The sequence below is a fragment of the Chiroxiphia lanceolata genome, chromosome 1 (genome assembly GCF_009829145.1).
Source record: "Chiroxiphia lanceolata isolate bChiLan1 chromosome 1, bChiLan1.pri, whole genome shotgun sequence".
Taxonomy (NCBI): Eukaryota; Metazoa; Chordata; class Aves; order Passeriformes; family Pipridae; genus Chiroxiphia; species Chiroxiphia lanceolata.
In genome coordinates, this window is record NC_045637.1 from 3,596,605 (window position 1) to 3,614,404 (window position 17,800).

At 39.6% G+C, this 17,800-nt stretch overlaps 1 protein-coding gene across 5 annotated transcripts in view; it reads left to right on the top strand.

Moving 5' to 3' along the window:
• The window catches only part of TSNARE1 (t-SNARE domain containing 1), a 472,184-nt gene that overhangs the window by 394,480 nt on the left and 59,904 nt on the right, over positions 1-17,800 (top strand). For all 5 annotated transcript variants that reach the window (XM_032688083.1, XM_032688116.1, XM_032688100.1 and 2 more), the window contains one exon: positions 14,286-14,401. In XM_032688083.1, coding sequence (XP_032543974.1) covers positions 14,286-14,381 — 96 coding nt within the window. In that variant the 3' untranslated portion in view covers positions 14,382-14,401. The remainder of the gene's footprint in view (positions 1-14,285; positions 14,402-17,800) is intronic.

A 17,800-nucleotide genomic window follows, 5' to 3' on the forward strand; every position in this document is an offset into this window, starting at 1 on the left:
TATATTATCTGATGTTAACCAAAGTAATGGCCTGTTAGAAATGGAGAAAAGCAAATAACACCAGATGAATCCTGGCATTTCCAGCACGTGAACTGGTGTTTTATTGTAGCCAAACAATAACTGTGGGCCTGAAGGTGGGACATGCACATCCCTCTGACCTTTTGCAGAGCTGTTTCAACAGGAATGGGTGTTTTTTTCTCCAGCCTACTCTTTTTCTCTCTGCATGGGCACAAGAATCAGCAAATGTCATCATCTCCACACTTTATGGAGCACGTTTTGGGACTCAACATGCAGTAATCTCTCCAAAGGGAACCAGCTTTCCTGTTCACTGGGCCCACAGCACTCACCAGCTTCTTGAAGCGTCACCACGCTGTCAGCTGTCAACCAGAGCCGTCCAATAAAGCCATCCATGATTAATTATTCCTAAATGACAGCAGCATATTGAAACAAGCTGATGGCTGCTGACAGTGGAAATCCAATTAACCTGAATTACTATCTTGATTGTGGCCCAATTAATGTCAGCTGTGCCATGTCAGAAGCGAAGACTTGGCTAATATAATTGTTTAATTAGTTGGCTGCACAGATTAGTGAATGTGGGACTGCCCTTATGCCGACTTCTTATTTTTCCCCCTTCCCCACTGAACATGAGATTTGAGGGAGAAGGACAAGCAACTTGCTGTCTACAGCTTTTTGCTCTAAATGGATAAATGAAGTTCTATCTTTAAATATGGTTTGAATGATCAAAGAGGGAATAGTGGAGCTCTTAAACTTCTGTAGAGAGTCTGTTGTGGCCCATTGCTTCAGTGAGTTTCAGTGTGTCCCCAAGCTGAGATCCAAAGGGATTATGAGAACTTTCCTTTGATGCACTCTGAGATATGATGTAGTTATGCATTAATGATTCCTCTGCCTGTTAAAGTACATGTAGTGAACAGCAGGAAGGCTGGTAATGGTGAGGGGTGGATTTATATATCTTTAGAAACAGAAACTTGAGTCAGAGGTTACTGGAGGTTTGTTGCTTATGGTGTCTTGAGATAAGTTCATGTTCCCAGACTTCTTGTGCAAAGACTTTCCTGCATGTCAAATAATTAAGAGCATTAAGAAATACATTATGGCCAATTTTAGGAATGACTCATGAAAGAAAAGGGTCTGGTGGTGGTTCTTCCAGTTGAAGCACATTACCGGAGCTATTACCAGCTTTGCTACATCCATTTCAGTTTTTCCAGCTCTCCACTGCTCAGCTTTCAACAGCCAGAATGCATTTGAATAAAGGTAACATTTCCATTCATAATGGTTGGACTTGAAGGTCTTAGAGGTCTTTTTCAACCTAAGATAGTCTAGTTCTATAAAGGAGGATGCAAGAAATAGAAGCACAAAAACACAACCGCAGTCTAAATGTTGCACTGAACCACTGACTAATAATAAGTTGGAGTATGTGAAGTAGAGCAAAAGAAAACTTTCCTTGATCTCCACTAGAAACTTTAAAATATTCTTAAAAAAATACAGACAGGCTCAGACTGATTACCAAATAAGAGGATTATAATGAAAAAAAAGGATCTCTAATGACTTAAAGGGGGTAGCATTAAAAAGTTAAACTCAGTAAATTAATATGTTAAGTACAGAGGCTTTGACAATCAGAGAGGGGAAAATATACACACATCCATATAGATATCTATAGGGTTTTTTTCCCATGTGGAGCTCAACTATTTAAGCTCTTGTCATAGATGCCAGGAGAAAAGGGATGGAGAGTTAAAAGCTTTGATCAGCTGCATGTTAAAAAAAAAGCTGGGGCACTTCACAAGTCCAGAGCTCCCCTTTGCTTCTCTGGACTCTTCAAAAGTATCTGGTTTCTTGAATGTCAACCTCAAATAAATTCCATAAGCGGAACCTCTGTGGAGATGCTGCCTTTGAGTTGTTCTCCAAATAGCACCAGGGCATAATCTCCCATGGAGGCTTCAGTGAGGTGGAAGCGCTCAGAACTACTTTAGAAACTTTCTCAGAGCTTCAAACCAGTCATTCAGTTCAGTTTTCAGGACTTTGGAAGGATTTGTAGATAAGTTTGGGAGGATTTTCAGATAAGCTTTATCCTGGGAACTCATTCATGTCCTCATCTTCTCAGCAGCCTAGGAGAACCACCCAGAATATTTTGAAGGAAACCGTGTCATAACAAACTGAACTATATAAAAACTTTTTGAACTGAGCTTAGTTGGCAGTTTATTAGTTTGTTCGCTGCTCATCTCTATGAACTTTTATTTAGATGTAACCGAAATATCTTCTTCTTGGCTAAAAGTTAGTTATAGTTGAGTTACATGTCTTTTAGCTACGTGCCCTGGTTTCTACTATTCTAAAGAATCTTATCTCTGTGCTGTTTTATTCATTGGAAGAAGTGTTTGCAGGTTGTTTGTTCCTTACACAGCATGACTGGATGGAGTAGATGTGCTTTTTAATGTGTACCTGGCAAACTGGCTGCAAATTGGCACCATGACAGGAATCATACACATATATACAGAGATGTGGTGGATTTATTACACTTCATTGCTTTCTGTCCCTTTCCATCCTTGCAATGAGATAAAACTCAAACACTAAAATTGTTTTCACATTTGGACTCATAATTTCATTTAATTCTTTCTTTTTCAGCCCGTCCTCTCGTTGCTGCTGCTAGGAATTGATATGCTCTGTAGGATCCACTGTTGGCCCTGTGCTCTGTGACATTCCCAGAGCTCTATTATGTTGTCTATCACAGTCAAGTTATTACTACACACTTCACATAAAAAGCCCTTTGTGTTGGCAGCGCTGACAAGACTCTGCCTAGACATGGGGGGTTACAGTTCTGACCAACAGGGTCAGGCTCCAAGGCCATTTGTGAAGCGATGCTGATATTCCATTGTTTGTAACATTCATCTCTTTTATTCAGAGTCCATTACAATTTGCAAGTCCACCAGGATTTTGACACAGATGCAGGGAACTCATAGCCCTGATGAAAAATTCAGAATGCTGCTGAGTACTTATTGCCAGGGACTGAGGAACAGCAAAATGTTTAGACCTCTGGTCCTTCTCAGCTTTCATATCAGGCTTTGTTCATCTTAGTTTAGTTCTGAGTAAACTTCACTTTAGGACATGTATTTAAGGATAATGCTGCCAAAAGCTTAAAATGGTTGGTTGAGAGATGAAGGAAGTGACTACATTTTATTCCATTTCATGCCATAACTATTGTGTGACTACATAATTAAAGAAAAAGTGCTATCGCCCTGGAAGACTTTAAAGGTTTTAATTTAAAAATGTCTGGACAGGTTTACATAAAACAAAACTAAAGAAAAATCCATCCGTGTGCAAACTGGATGTTTTAAGAACAGGGCTTGTGTGCTGATCTTGGCACATAACAGATCCATTATCACAGGTGGCACCACTTTTGCTCAATTTATTTAATGAGGTAACACCTCTAATCTTATAAAAGGGGCAATTAAGGAATGAAGAAGTTAAATGACTTTCAAAGGATCACATAATTTAATGAGAAAGGAAGGCATAGTTGCTATATCTGCCTCTACAGTTCTCCTCATTGTCTGCTATTTTGAGATATTTTTATTTTTTAGTCTTTATATTTGAATGCTGTTCTTACAAGCCCTGAACTCTGCTCTTTGCTTGACTTTCCCTGGATCTCCGTCTGTAAAACTGAGCAGCAAACCTCATGAGAATACTCTTTCACACAAGATTTTCCAATAATTTGTGCTTTCTCTTAGGGTCAGAAGTGCAGTATCAACTCAGGCTACCCCCTGGCATTTGTGCATTTAATCTGTCAGAAAACTGAAAATGATAAAACAATGGAGAGTCCAAATACTGTTCAAACCTGAAAGAGCTTGTTTGGATTTGAACAAAAGCTCAGATTAGGAATTTCACCAATTCTCCATGGCTTCTACAGGAGATCAAACTGCCTCAGATTTAATTCTGTGCCACCTAATTAATTATATTGAGGCACTATTTCTTCTTAGTTTCACTGCTGTTACACTAGATGTGGCTTTATTCACCTCTCTTTGTGACAGACATAGGTAAATAGTAAAAAGAAAACATCCTTTTGTCATTTAGTAATTATTTGAGATTCTCAGCTTTTTTTTCTGAGATCTATTTTGAATAGGTGAAGACTCACGTATGTAAAGGTATTTATGGGGTTAAGGACCTGTAAAATTGCTTTTAGTCTGCCTGTATGAGGCAAAGTGAGGAGGTGTGCATTCCTTGGGTTCCTAGAACACTACTTGTCACTTTTCACAAGTGAGATTGTCGTGCCTGGTCTCAGTTTAATTTACTCTCTTCCTTAGCACTTTGCTCCCAGGTATCCTCATACTGCAGAGGAGTAGCAGGGACATGGTGGTTCCTTGTAAACTAGTGAAAAATAGCATCCCCAGGAGGAAAAACCAGTCTTGAGCTTTAATTTTGTTCTTGGTTGCAAAATCCAGTGGTTATCCTGAGATTTCTGTTTTAAGGAACATTCTTTTCGTCTCGTTCGTAAAATCACAGAATGGTTTGGGTTGGAAAGGACCTTAAAAATTATCTCGTTCCAACTCCCTGCCATGGGCAGGGACACCTTCCACTAGCCCAGGTTGTTCCAAGCCCTGTCCAACCTGGCTTTGAACACTTCCAGGGACAGGGAATCCATAATCTCTCTGGGCAACCTGTTCTGGCTCCTCACCACCCTGACAGGGAAGAATTTCTTCCTAATATTAAATCTAAACCTGCCCTTTTTCAGTTTAAAGCCGTTCTCTCTTGTCCTATCACCAAATGCCCTTGTAAAAGGACCCCTTCCAGCCTTCTAATAAACCCTCTTTAGGAGGGATAAGATTCTGTTAAGGGTAATTTTTTTTTTCTACACTCTTTGGACTTCAGTACCAGGAAAAAACCCCTATTTACTGTGTTTAGAGGTCTATTTAAAGCAGTACAGTAGAAGTGACAAGCAGAAGCATGTCAACCACTGCTTGACATGCTAATGATGGGAGTATTTTAGTGGTAGTAAAGATATTACCAGAATAGTAGTGATGTCAGTGATAGCGATGAGCAAAGTTTGTAGGAAGTAATGTCATATATTAAATCAATGGACAGAGTAAAGAAAAAGCAGAGACTTTGAAAGAAGGAACATGAGTCATTTTTGCTTTTTGGGTTGTGGTGCGGTTTTTTTTTACTTTGGTTTGATTTTTTTATTTGTTTGGGGTGGTTTTATTTGAGGTTTTTTGTCCCTTTTTTGAGGTGTTTTTTGTTTACTTGGTTGGTTTTGGTTTGGTTTTTTTTAGTTTGTTTTTTTTTTTTTCTCTCAATCCTATCAATTAGTCCCATGAAAACACAAACACATAACATTGCCTATTATGGTTCTGTGACATTTTCACTCTGGAGATTCATCACCTCCTAGCACTGACTTCCCAAGGCATTATTGGCACAGCACTTCCTGGAACCTCTTCCAAAATTTATGTTTATTTATGATTCCTGGGGCTGGGAGGAGCTTTTTTGTGGATCAGTTCCTGTAGTGCACTGACCGATATTGTTATGTACAAATACTTTCTGGTGACAGAGTCAGACGAGCTCAGACCTTCAGTTTGTTCTTTGCTGCCTGAACACTTACACTGAGGGGAATTTGTCTTAATTACTGGTGAGATCTGAAGGCAAGTCTTAGTTCAAGAGCACTGTGCTTTGAAGAAAGAAAATCCTTTTTCTCAGTCCCAGTGTGAACAACATTGTCGTATAGCCAGAGGAAACAGTCTCAGGTTGTGCCAGAGAGGGTTTAGAATGAATATTATGAACAATTTCTTCATGGGGGGAGTTATCAAGGATTGGAACAGGTTGTCCAGGGAAGTGACAGAGTCACCACTCCTGGAGGTTTTTAAAAGACATGTAGATGTGACACTTGGGGACATGGTTTAGGGGTGACCTTGGCAGTTCTACACTAACAGTTGGATTCAATCATCTTAGAAGTCTTTTCCAACCCAAATGATTCTATGGGTTTTTTTTCCTACCACCCCCTAGAAGTACCTTTGTTTTCTTTATTTGACACTTACATTTGTTTGAGGATGGTCAAAAGACCCTTCATGGCTGATGTTCCACCCTTTAGCATTTTATTTTTATTAGAATTTTCAAATAAAAATGTTGCATCTGGCTGCACACAGGAGAAATTCTCAACTCATTTGGATCAGAATCTCATAAGAGTACACTGGATTTAAGCCAGACTACATAATTTCTTTGGCTCTGGTCCTTACAAGATTCTACAAAGTTTGATCCAGCTGTTAATGGCAAAAAGAAGCCAACGTGGGGAGCCAAAGCATTTTTTAGGACACAGAATGAGCTATATACTGTTCGAGAATTAAGATGTTCTGCCCTGGCTCCCACAACTCCCTCACAGAGGAACTGATGATTTACAGACTAGATAAGTGAGGTGGGTGAAAACTGATGGGCTCAAAGCATTTGAGATCAGCAGCACGGTGATAAAAAGATGGTAATTTCCAATCCAGCTAAGTATTCCTATTCCTAAAATAATATAATCTAACTAATAAACACAGCTCAGCAAGAAAGTTTTCTCTGAGCACAGCACTGCTTGAATGTGGCAAGTGATTTTCTCTCCTCTCTGCTGCCTTGCAAATGTGTTCCTGGGTTTAAATTGTTGAGGGAATTAAGTTCTCCATAAGTCTGTGTGGGGCTTTTAAGCATCTCAAAGTGGTTTCTGCAAAAGTATGAGGACATTTGCTTTGCTGCCTTGGGGGAATTCTGTTTTGGGAAAACGTGGTCTCTGGTGTTTCAGGTGCACACACTGGTCAGGACCTGCTTTAAGCTGCTGGCTGGGTTTGCTCTGTAGAACTCAAACAGCTGCCACAGGAATGTGGCTTCATTCCAGTGCTGGTAAAAAAAAATAATCCTCTTTATAGTGAATTTGTGAATCACGTTGGAGCTTTGCTGCCTCGAAAGACATGATAGAAATGTAAGCCATTATCATGTGTTATTACAAATGATGACTCAGCCATTAGAAAAACAAGTGTATTAGGGGAATGTTAGGATTGCTAATTCAAGCATTCAGAAGGTGGAAAATGCAGCAATTAAATCTGTGTGTACAGGCTTGACATCAGCCCCTGTCAGCTGGGGGCTGGCAAACCAACATAGACAACACTGTGCTGTGTCAGAAAACACTGATAGGAGATGGGTGCAGATGGTGAAAATTATCTCAGATTTTGAACTAGTCATGAATGTACCTGAACTGGGGTTTGAGAGAAGTCATATCTTTCCAAAATCGAGCTAAATTTCCTAGAAACACTAAAAAGTGCACTTTCACTGATCTTTCCCCAAAGTGTGGTGGCACTAGAGAAAGTGTTTCCATTGTATTTTTCAGGGTGGGACACTTGGATATTTTCCAGTAGTTTTCTTCTTTGATTTGGCTGCAATATTTTCATTTAAAAGAAATAACTTGAGGTGGATTACAGGAATGGGAAGTTCAATCCTGGATGGTTATCACTGGCTAAATGTGAGGAGAAAATGCAGTATTGCATTAGGATATGCTGAGGAATTATACCTACTGGTGACATTTGGCTTCACCTGGGATAGATCACAGAATCACGTGGAATCATGAAATGGTTTCAGTTGGAAGAGACCGTAAAGATCATCTGGTTCCTGCCATAATCAGGGACACCTTCCACTAGACCAGGGTGCTTAGGGGCCCCAAGCAACCTGTCTTGGAACACTTCCAGGGATGAATGCAAGGAAAATAATTCCTAAGAAGAGAATCATGAAGAGATTTATGGGGAATGAGAAGAGTGCACAGAATTGGTGGAAAGAGGCAAATACACAGATACAGCATCATAAGGGAAAGTTGAAATCAGTCCAAATGATGTGGAAGTAAAGGCCCAAAAACAACGTGTCAAAGCACAGTGAAATATTTCCTTGCTGCTGTGGGCTGGCCTTTCCCTGTTGCTCTCATATCTTCTGGGTTTTACTTATATGCAACTTGTCTACTTTGTTCTCATTTAAAAACACTGTAAGTGCTTAATAATATCACTGGCCTTTTCCAGCCTGCCTGCAGAGGCAGTGATATTTGATAGCAAATTCATTGTTCCTCTATAAGGAAGCCATACCATAAAGGTCACCAAATTTGGTCAGTGCATTTTAATTTGTACATACGTTAAAGGTCGTGTTCCTCCCTTCCATTGCAATAACACAGTGTGTTTACTCTCTTATCAGAGGTGATTCTGTGTGGCTTGGCTGACGGATGTTATCAATGTAAATGGAATATGAACTATTAATAATAATAATAATAGTAATGAAAGCACTGTTGTAAGTGTAAAGGGATTTTTTCCCCTTCTGTATGTTTACATAAAGCTTGGAGATAACCACACATCTACAAGGTCTGATTTTCTGCTGTGTTGCTCCAATATTTCCTTTTTCTCTCCCATGAGAACTCCCCAGCCTTCTGCAGAGCTTGTGCTATTGTGTGTTGGAATGACAGCAGTTTCAGATTCATAATATCATCTTTGTAGAAACACGTCCAAACGTAATTAAGGACCTGGGCTCTCAATCCAGCAGACCTCAAATTAGCTTTCAAAATGCATATTAAGGGCATAGACAAACGCTTTCATGCAATTCCAAATGACCTCTGAGGGCAGGGTGAACAAAATTGTATGAACCTCTTTAATGTCACAAAACTCTCTACAGAGATTTGCATATAAAGTGAACCATTTTATGTCAAACAGATTTGTTAATCTTACACTGAAGGAAACAGCACTTGAAAATTAATCAAGGTGGGTTTTCATTGCCCAGTAGAGGCCCTTAAAAGGACCTGACCTGATAACTGGAGGCTGATGTTGTGTGGTTACTACATTTAATAATTTTTGGGTTTTATTTGCTGAATGGTTTTGCAGGAAATAAATTTCCAGAGCAGATAAAGCTACAATGGTTTCTTTGCTCAAGTAGTGGAACTGTACTTTCAGAAGTTCTTATAATCCTGGCTCTGTTGGAAAATGCTTCATGACTTTTTTGTTATTTTAAAATTGTATTACAATACATGTAAGCATTTCTATGAGTAAAATGGGTCATCTCACTGTGTTTTTTGGCACTGAATGCAGGGTAGAGTTTTGCTTGCTTGCCAGAATAACCTAAGGAATGATCATTGAAAAATGGACCTTTTCCCCCAGGAGACAGATTCTTGCCCATAGAACCAAACTGAAAATCCTGGGGTATGTCTAGGCCTGTTCCTAGGCCTTTCCTCCAGCCTGGAGAAAAGGAGGCTGAGGGGACACCTTATTGCTCTCCACAAATACCTGAAAGGAGGTTGGGGTGAGGTGGGTGTCTGCCTCTTCTCCCAGGTAACAAGTGACAGGATGAGAGGAAACAGTGTCAAGCTGCACCAGGGGAGGTTTCTATTGGATATCAGGAAAAAAATTCTTCACTAAACAGGTTGTCAGGCAAACAAGGAGAGTGGTGAACTCACTGTTCCTGAAAATGTTCAGAAAATGTGTGGAAATGGCACTTCAGGACATGGATTAGTGGTGAACATGGTGTTGGTGTTGGGTTGATGGTTGGACTCGATCTTAAAGGTCTTTTCCAACCTTAATGATTCAGTGATTCCATAGAGGTTTACATTATTTGGCATTGCAGGAGGGAGGGACAGAGACACATGGTCTTGGGTTAACCATGTTGGATGAAGCTCTTTGGTTACCCTCATCATCCTTATCCAAGGGCAAGGACTAAGACTAGGGAGAGATGGAATAAAAGGTGGGATATTGGTGAGATTAATTTAGCTAAAGAAAGCACCCTGTCCACTGATTCTGTTCCTACAGGAGACTTAGAAAATGCCCCAACCATGGAGCTGTAGAGGGTGTCTCTACTCTGAGGTGATGTCACATGCTCTGATGTTCCCATAGTAGAGCAGCTGTTCTGGTACAAATCCCTGCCTGAACTAAACTGGCTGTTTCTAGGGATTTTTGCCTCCTTTGTGGAGGCAGTTGAGAAGTCTTGACCATCCTGTCTTGCAGTGCAAAGTTTAACCAACCCACAGAGGGTAGAAAAGCTCAGTGCTGAATTTCCATACATGATTCAAGTGCTTTTTACTTTATTTTCTATTCAATATAAGTACAGAGAAAACAGGTTCCTTTAGCCTCTCCTGTTATTAATGCTTGGCCCCAGCTAGGTTTTGAATCCTTAGCAAGAAAACATTTTTTTCCTCCTTGAAAATGCATTTGCTTAGGAATTTCCAGGATGAAACTTGCTTCTCTAGGCCTGAGGCTGTAATGGGCTTTAATGGTTTTTAATTACTTAACTATCTGTTGTGACATAATTAAAATGTCTTCCAACATTTCACATTTCACCCTCAAGAAATAAATAACTTCTAGGTTGTAAAATATGACTTGCAGCTTCATTTTCTGAAACAATGAAGGAAAGGTTTCTTCCAGGCTCAATCACATCCAGTTTTCCTGTCAATATAAAGTGCTTCTCAGCTGTGTCCCTAAATAGCCTTTACTCCTCCCTTCCCTGCTTTTCACTCCTATTTCACATGTGTGTTTAAAGAGCTTCTGTCAGGATTAAAATATATCTTTACCTATTTTACTAAAAAACCCCAGAGCCTTGCAAAAATAACTGTAAAAAGCCATTACATCTTGCTACAGGATTAGGTGGGGTTTTTTGTCCCACGCTGCATTCTTTTCATCTTGGGAAAATGTGTACAGTGAAAATAGATTAGCTGCAATTTAATCAACAAATTTGAGGTGTTCTGGGTAATGGACTTACAACAGGTTGGGAACAGAGCTGTAAAACCAGAGCAGTGCTGCAACATAGCATTCAAGGTTTAGAATAAGCTAATATAATTAAAATTAAATCAGATACTGAGTTTATAATTACTTAGACGTTTTCTAGGAGAAGATAATCTGGTAGCTTTGAACTTTTCCCAAATTCAGCCTAAAATTGTTTGTTGCCTTGATTTCTATATCTCTATTTAGATACTTATTTTAAGTGATAGTTAACGGGAATCAGTGTTTTCCAAAGCAGATTGTCAGGATACAAGTTTGCCTGGATAAAACTTGATATGCCTGGATATGTTTTTTAGGAGGTTTTGTTAAATTCTATCAGCTCCTGTACATGGACAGAGCTTTGCAATTTAGCAAGAAAAAAATGGAGAAAGCAGCCATGTGACCTCTAGGAGTGTTTGGCAAAACCTCCAGGTCTCTGGAAAAAAACCCGAAACAACCAAACAACAAACCACTCGAGTTTTCTTGATACTTCTTTGAAGTTGAGGGGAAGACTCTCAAAATTCAGCTTGTACTAAGAGTGCACTTCAGGTGTTGATCCATCTGCTGCTCTAGGAATGCCTTGTCTTTGTAAACATCCGAGTGTACTTCAAGTGCAAGTGGAAGCTGGGGGGCAAAATGATCTGAGATTGCTCCTCTGAGTGACTGTGGATGTAGCTGCAGAAACTGAGAGGGGGGCACGTTGCCTCGGGGCTCCCTGTGCCCAGGAGAGTCAAGGAGGACGGGACATAGCCCTAATGCAAGTGAGAAAGAAATATCTTCAGCAGTTAAAGCAGAAAGAGCTGGAAAAAGAAGAGTCGACCGTGTGGGAAACGCTATAAAAATGCAAAGCTCTCTGAAGAATTATGTTGTAAAATAAATGATTCATTTTACAGATGGTTTGGCTTTTTGTGGGTTGTTTGTTTTGGGGTTTTTTTTTATTTGTCCTTAACCTTTCTGTGGCTGTAGCTCTGCTGTTCTGAGACCTCTAATACTTTGACAGAAACCTGTTAGGATCTGCCATGAGAAATAATCCCATTACAGGTTTGGAAATGATTTACCATTTCCATGTATGTGTAGATTAACTTCGATTCAAGGGATGATGTGATGAATCACATTTGCTTTCTTATTTTTTTTTATTATTATTCTTTTTTTATTTTGTTTTTACATTCCTTTGGAAAATTGGAATTCTCTTGAGATCAGCCATACTTTCCCTCATGAAATGTTGTCTCCACTTCCTTCACTTAAAATGGATACAACCCAATCATTGCACTGATGTTTGGGATGTTCGAGATAGCAAGTATTAACTATATGATTCTGCTGTCATGGAACTCCCATGGGAAAATTAGAATCTTTGCATAAAGTGAAAGTTTTGTGTGGTCTCATGTGAACATGATTTTAGATAGATATCCCAAGGAAACTTGAATAGGTATACAACATTTATAAAGATACATGATATACACAGCATAATAATTTACTCATTTACTGAGTAAGGCAGAAATCCTGCCTGAGAGGGAGAGGGGAAAAAATATTTAATAATAATATGTATAATGGGAAATGCAACATTGCCTAGCTGTTGAGTGCTTAGATTTCTGATGCTGATGTGCTTCTAGTGTGTGTTGTTGCCTTGGTGTTATTAAAAATATAGGCATGTGTTTCTTTTCGTGTCCCAATTTCCCTCAAGTGTGACAGTGGGGTATTAAGACACCGTTTATAATCTCAGATTCTGTTAACCTGAACTGGAAGGAGGCAAGAATATAAAAATGCCAAATTAGAGTGAATAGGACTTTGTAAGGGTAGAAGTAGGAAAACAAGGGAATGTCTCTGCAAAGGGAATGGTGGAAAAGCCCTCTGAAGTGGTTATTGTGCAGCATTTGAAGCTTCTTTTTAGGACTATTTGAGACTGCTGCTTGAAGCTAAATGACCCATCAGCGTCCTCTGCTGACCAAACACAGGCTTTGACATTTTAGAGTTGGACAAGGACACCAAAGTACCTTGGGACAGTCTGCAGTTGGGAGCAGAGGTTTCCTGGTTTGACTTGGAATTAATCAAGGTTAAAATAAGAGAGGATAGTTTAGCAGGTCTGTTGTCTCATGTGCTGAGCTTTCAGAGTGCACTGCAGTTACCTTTCTAGAAATTAAAGCTCCAGGTGTGGAGCCACCCTGAGGAAACAACACTTTGTGGGGGGCAAAAAAAAAATATTAAAGAGAATCCAAATCATAGAATGGTTTGGGTTGGAAATGGCCTTAAAGATCATCCAGTTCCAAGCCTCCTCTCATGGGCAGGGAAACCCTCCAGCAGATCAGGTTGCTCCAAGCTCGTCCAACCTGGCCTTGATGGGGCAGCCACAGCTTCTCTGGGCAACCTGTGCCAGGGCCTCACAATAATTTCTGTGAGCCCTTGTCCACCTTTATTCTTCCCAGGGATTCACAGTAAACTGATGGAAAAGTGTGAACAAATCTGTACCCCAAAGTAAGGTTTTGGGGAATCCCCTTGCACGCTCCTTCCTTTCATGCCTGACAAAAAGATCCTTCTTAACACATGCACATGGGATGATGTATTTAAAGCACTTTTTTTTTTCTTTTTTCCAAACCCAAAGAAAACATATCTGTGAGTAACTGAAAAGCTGATGGAGAGCCAAGATGACTCACTGATTATCTGCCAGGGAGGCCGGACAATGCAGTGCCTTAATGTGAAAAAAACCCCAATAGTCTGGAAATACACACTTTAATAAAAGAATTAGTTTGATTGGGGATTGAAAAATAAATAAATAAATCTTTTCATATCAAGATGATGTTACCAAGTCTGGTGGCTGCAGGACTGGTTGATCTGGTCTCAAGGAAAATGTCTGAGTTAACTGTTTCATTGAAGATACTTTTTTGTATGTGTATTGGATAAGAAGATAACATACACTGTGGGATCATGGAAACAACCACCCTCTAATCCATCTAAAAAGGAATTGAATTATTGCAAAGGATTTTAAATAGGAATAAATAACATTATGTCCATGGAGGTCACTGGGTAGGTTGATGGGTTGAAATAGAAACAAGTATCAAAGTTAAAACTCTGTGGAATCTCTTTTTCTGTATTTGTAATGGAATGAAATCAGGGTGGTTAATACAGGAAGTGCATTTGTCTGCCCTGCAAACAACCCAAGTTACTGCTTGTCTTAACTTCATTACAAAGCAGAGTGGAGAGGGACCTCTTTATCTCACAGGAGACAGTTTTCTCCTGGCAGCCAGAAAGCAGATCTGACACCCCCCAACCAAAACCAAACTGAGTAGCCTTATCCAAGTCCAGCCCTCCAAGCAAAGCCTGGATATTTAGTGTGGTACAATGATTTAAGCAGGAAGAAAGTAGTGTAGAGAAGGTGTTGTGTTTAAGGAGAATTTTCACTGGAAGTCCATAAAACCGGAGAATTTCTCCATGTTGCACTGACTGCTTTCAAATAGCTATTTTTTCATTGAAAAAAAGCAACATTTTCTCATGAATTTACTCTCCATCTTCCCATTAAAGATCCATGTATTTATTTCATTGTCTTTCTCCTCTCAGCTACGAGCCAGGAAGATGAAGTGCTGCCTCCTCTCCATCGCCTTGGCTGTTCTGGTGCTCATTGTCATCATCATCGCGGTCTCTGTCAAGCGCTGAGCTGGTTGTGGTTTCCACAGGTAAAAGCCTTTAACTCAGTCTTTTATCACACTCTGTGAGATGGCTGAGAGACAGTTTAGGGAGCTGATTATGGTAAGAAAAAAATATCTTCACCTGCAGATTCAGGTCCGGCCTACTAAAATATTTCTCTGTCTCAGAAATAGCCTTAGTGGGTCCTTAAATGTGAGCCAAGGTGATATTCAAACAAAATATCATATTACCCTTTTCTCTGCTGTTTATACTGGGCTTGCTTGATCTCATAGAAATTCTGGCTGATGGATCCTGATTCCATATGAATTAGAGATGCAGAAGCAGTGTTAAAGACTCCAGATTGAAGCAGAGTCAGGGACAATCCAACAGCCCAGAGATGTTGCAAAGCACACCTACCTTCTGAGATGTTCCAAAGAGACTCTCTTGAGGGGCAGAAAGACAAACAACTGGAGATTTCAGTAGGGGATGAAAAATAAAAAGGGATTTTTGGAGATCTTTACCCTGGATCTACACCTAAAGGAGTGTTGGTCTCTAGTAGGAGGACTGAGTTGTAACCTCAGCAATATAATGAGATATCAAAACAACTTCATCCCACTGGCGAAGTTTAATCTATGACATATTGTCTCTGTAAAGACTATGCTTTAAATGTAAAGTATAAGACAGAAAGAAAGTTTTTATTTTCCTTTCTTTTGCCTTGTTACCCCTGGAAAATGACTCACAAATTATTTCTGATAATCTCCTTCTGATACAAAGCATCTCTAGTTGTCTCCTTCTTTAGAAGGTTTCCAGGCCATTATTCAAGGGGAGATTATGAGATTTACAGATTTTCTGCCACCCAGAAGGGGTCTGTGTGGCTGATACCATGGGAAAGGTTCCAACTGGTAAAACCTGAACCCAAAAATATCAGTGGGGCTTTTCCTGCAGAGAAAAAGTAGGAGCCCTGAGGTAGAAAGCAATGGAGGGTGGGGACAATTCTTAGTTTAGAGACCCCTCGTGTCCCTCAGAGACTTGAATTAAGCATGTGTGACATCACTCCTGTCCTTAGTAGGTCCTGTCTTATACTGAGGCTCACTGGGACCTTTTGCAAAAATTTAAATGGAGATTTGTTAGCCTGAACTATCCTCTGGAACCACCTTAGGGAAAGTACATAGGATTGATATATTATTTTTAATTATTTGCTTTTACAAGAGTTCAGTGCTACTTGGCAGTGCTCTCCTTCCACCTGAGGATGAAGGAATTGTCCCCTTTCTACTAGGAACTAGAAGGAGGTGGTTCAAAATAATCACAGAAAGATGATTCTTCACACTTTTTAACCTTTGGAACTACTTCTGTCATGATGTTGTAGATGCCAAAATTTAGGAATTGTACAAATATATGACCAAAAAAAGAAATTATGGAAGGATATCTACCACCTCACTGGGTTTGGATGAGGATGATCAAAAGCTCTACATTCTTGCAAGGAGAAATAGCTATAAGTATTTTCCTTAGATGTTTGTCCAGCTCTGAAGTGAGGAGATCAGAAAAATGGTCCTTTAGATTGACTGAATATCGATGTTCTTACACCACATCCATCTGTCTATCTGTAATTTCTCTATATATTTTTATCCCTCTTTTATATGAGACACTTCTTATGGGTGCAAACAGTGATCTGTCCTGATAATTTAAATCTAGAGCAACTACAATAATTTTAATTGCATTACTCTGGTTTTACCCTGCATTAGTTTGGAAATGGGTTCCATCATGATAATCTGTAATATAATACAATTTCTTTTAACACAGTTAAATATTCCTATCTACTAGAAATTACAAATCTTATCATCAGTTGGCTACATCTAGATACATTTTAATCTAAATCCCTGAAGTGGAGAAAGTCAGAGAACCAAAATATTCTTACAATAAAACTCCATTGGAAAACTAAAGTTAATCTTCTGTTCCGAGATCCATGTCTTGGGGGAAGTGAACCTAAAGATACTAATGAGAGCCCCAGGAAAAATATAATCCTCTACTTTTCATCATCAGTTTTGAAACTAATTACTAAGCTTCTAAAACAGGAGTTACTCTCCAGCAGTAAAAATGTAGGCAGAACCTGCATTAAGTTATGCTGGAACAAGTAGGATTTCTGATCTTTAGAAATGGTTCCTAACCCAAATGGTGTGCAACAGATTTCATATTTATAGTTTGAAGATTTCCAGATCAGAATGTTTTCAGGATTTCCATGTCCACAATGATGCATGCAATTCTATTCTGAATTTTAATGCAAGTGGGTTTTAAAATATAAGTGGATTTCAAAATATCAATGGATTTAAAGATTCAGCTACCTCAAGAAACTGGTTCATACAAAACTGTCTTACATACTTTAGGGAGAGAGAGAACAGCTGGATTTTAGCGTGTAACAGCTCTACATGACTCTTCAGAGAAAACAAGAGGGAAGAAAGCAAGTTAGGAAACTAGTTCCTAAATACTGTGGTTGGCATAGGACAAATCACTGAATAAAAGCCCAAGTTCAGTGATGACTGGCAAGAACTTCCATTTAACATGTCATAAAGAGTTTGCTCCGTGCTGGACAATTCAGGAGCCAAAAGAAACAGCACCAGCTACTCCATTTCAGTGGTTTAAGTGCCATTTCCAGGATATTAAACGTGGGGGCTTCTTTAGCTTTCCTGAGTGGCAATGAGAAATATGAAGGTCACTGCTCAGTGAGTCAAAGAAATGATGCCATTAATATCTATGATTATTAATATTGTTTTTATCATTAGGATATAAAGTTTTCTTCCTTTTTTTTTTTATTTTATTTGGTTGATGTTTCTACTTTTGCAATAATGATACTGAATCAACGGTTCGTCTCAACACCACAACTCAGACATGACTTGGACAGACAAACCTATTCCTTCCATGGCAAAGATCACTTTATGTATCTTGAGAAGTAAAAAACAGTTTTTCCCATGAGTTTTGCAGGCAGTTGTGCCACCCCTGACTCTGGCTCAGTGCGTGCAGAGGGCCCAGCTGTTCAGGAGAGCTCCGAGCCCCGACTCTTTGCCTGTCCAGGCCTCTGCCATAAGTGTGTCACTGCTCCCTTGGGGCAGTTTTGTCTGGCAGGGAGAGGGAAGAGCATGTACAGAGAATGAAGAGAAACTCCTGAGGACTTCTGTCTGTGTGTTTGTTTGCTGACACCTTAGGAAAATAGCCCAGGAACTCTTGGGTCACGTTGTGCACATCCTATGTCAGCTCTGCAGCTGCTCCTTTTGCTGCCAACATCAGTGCCCATGTAAAAGGATGGGATTGCAGCAGCAGTCTGGGAGAAGCCTTTTTGTTAAAAACATCTTTGTAAAGTGTCAATATTTCTTCAACCTAGACAGACCTTCTGTGCCCTTCTTTTGACTCATTTGGATGAGTGCACACTTACCCAAAGTGACAATCAAGACTGTTGG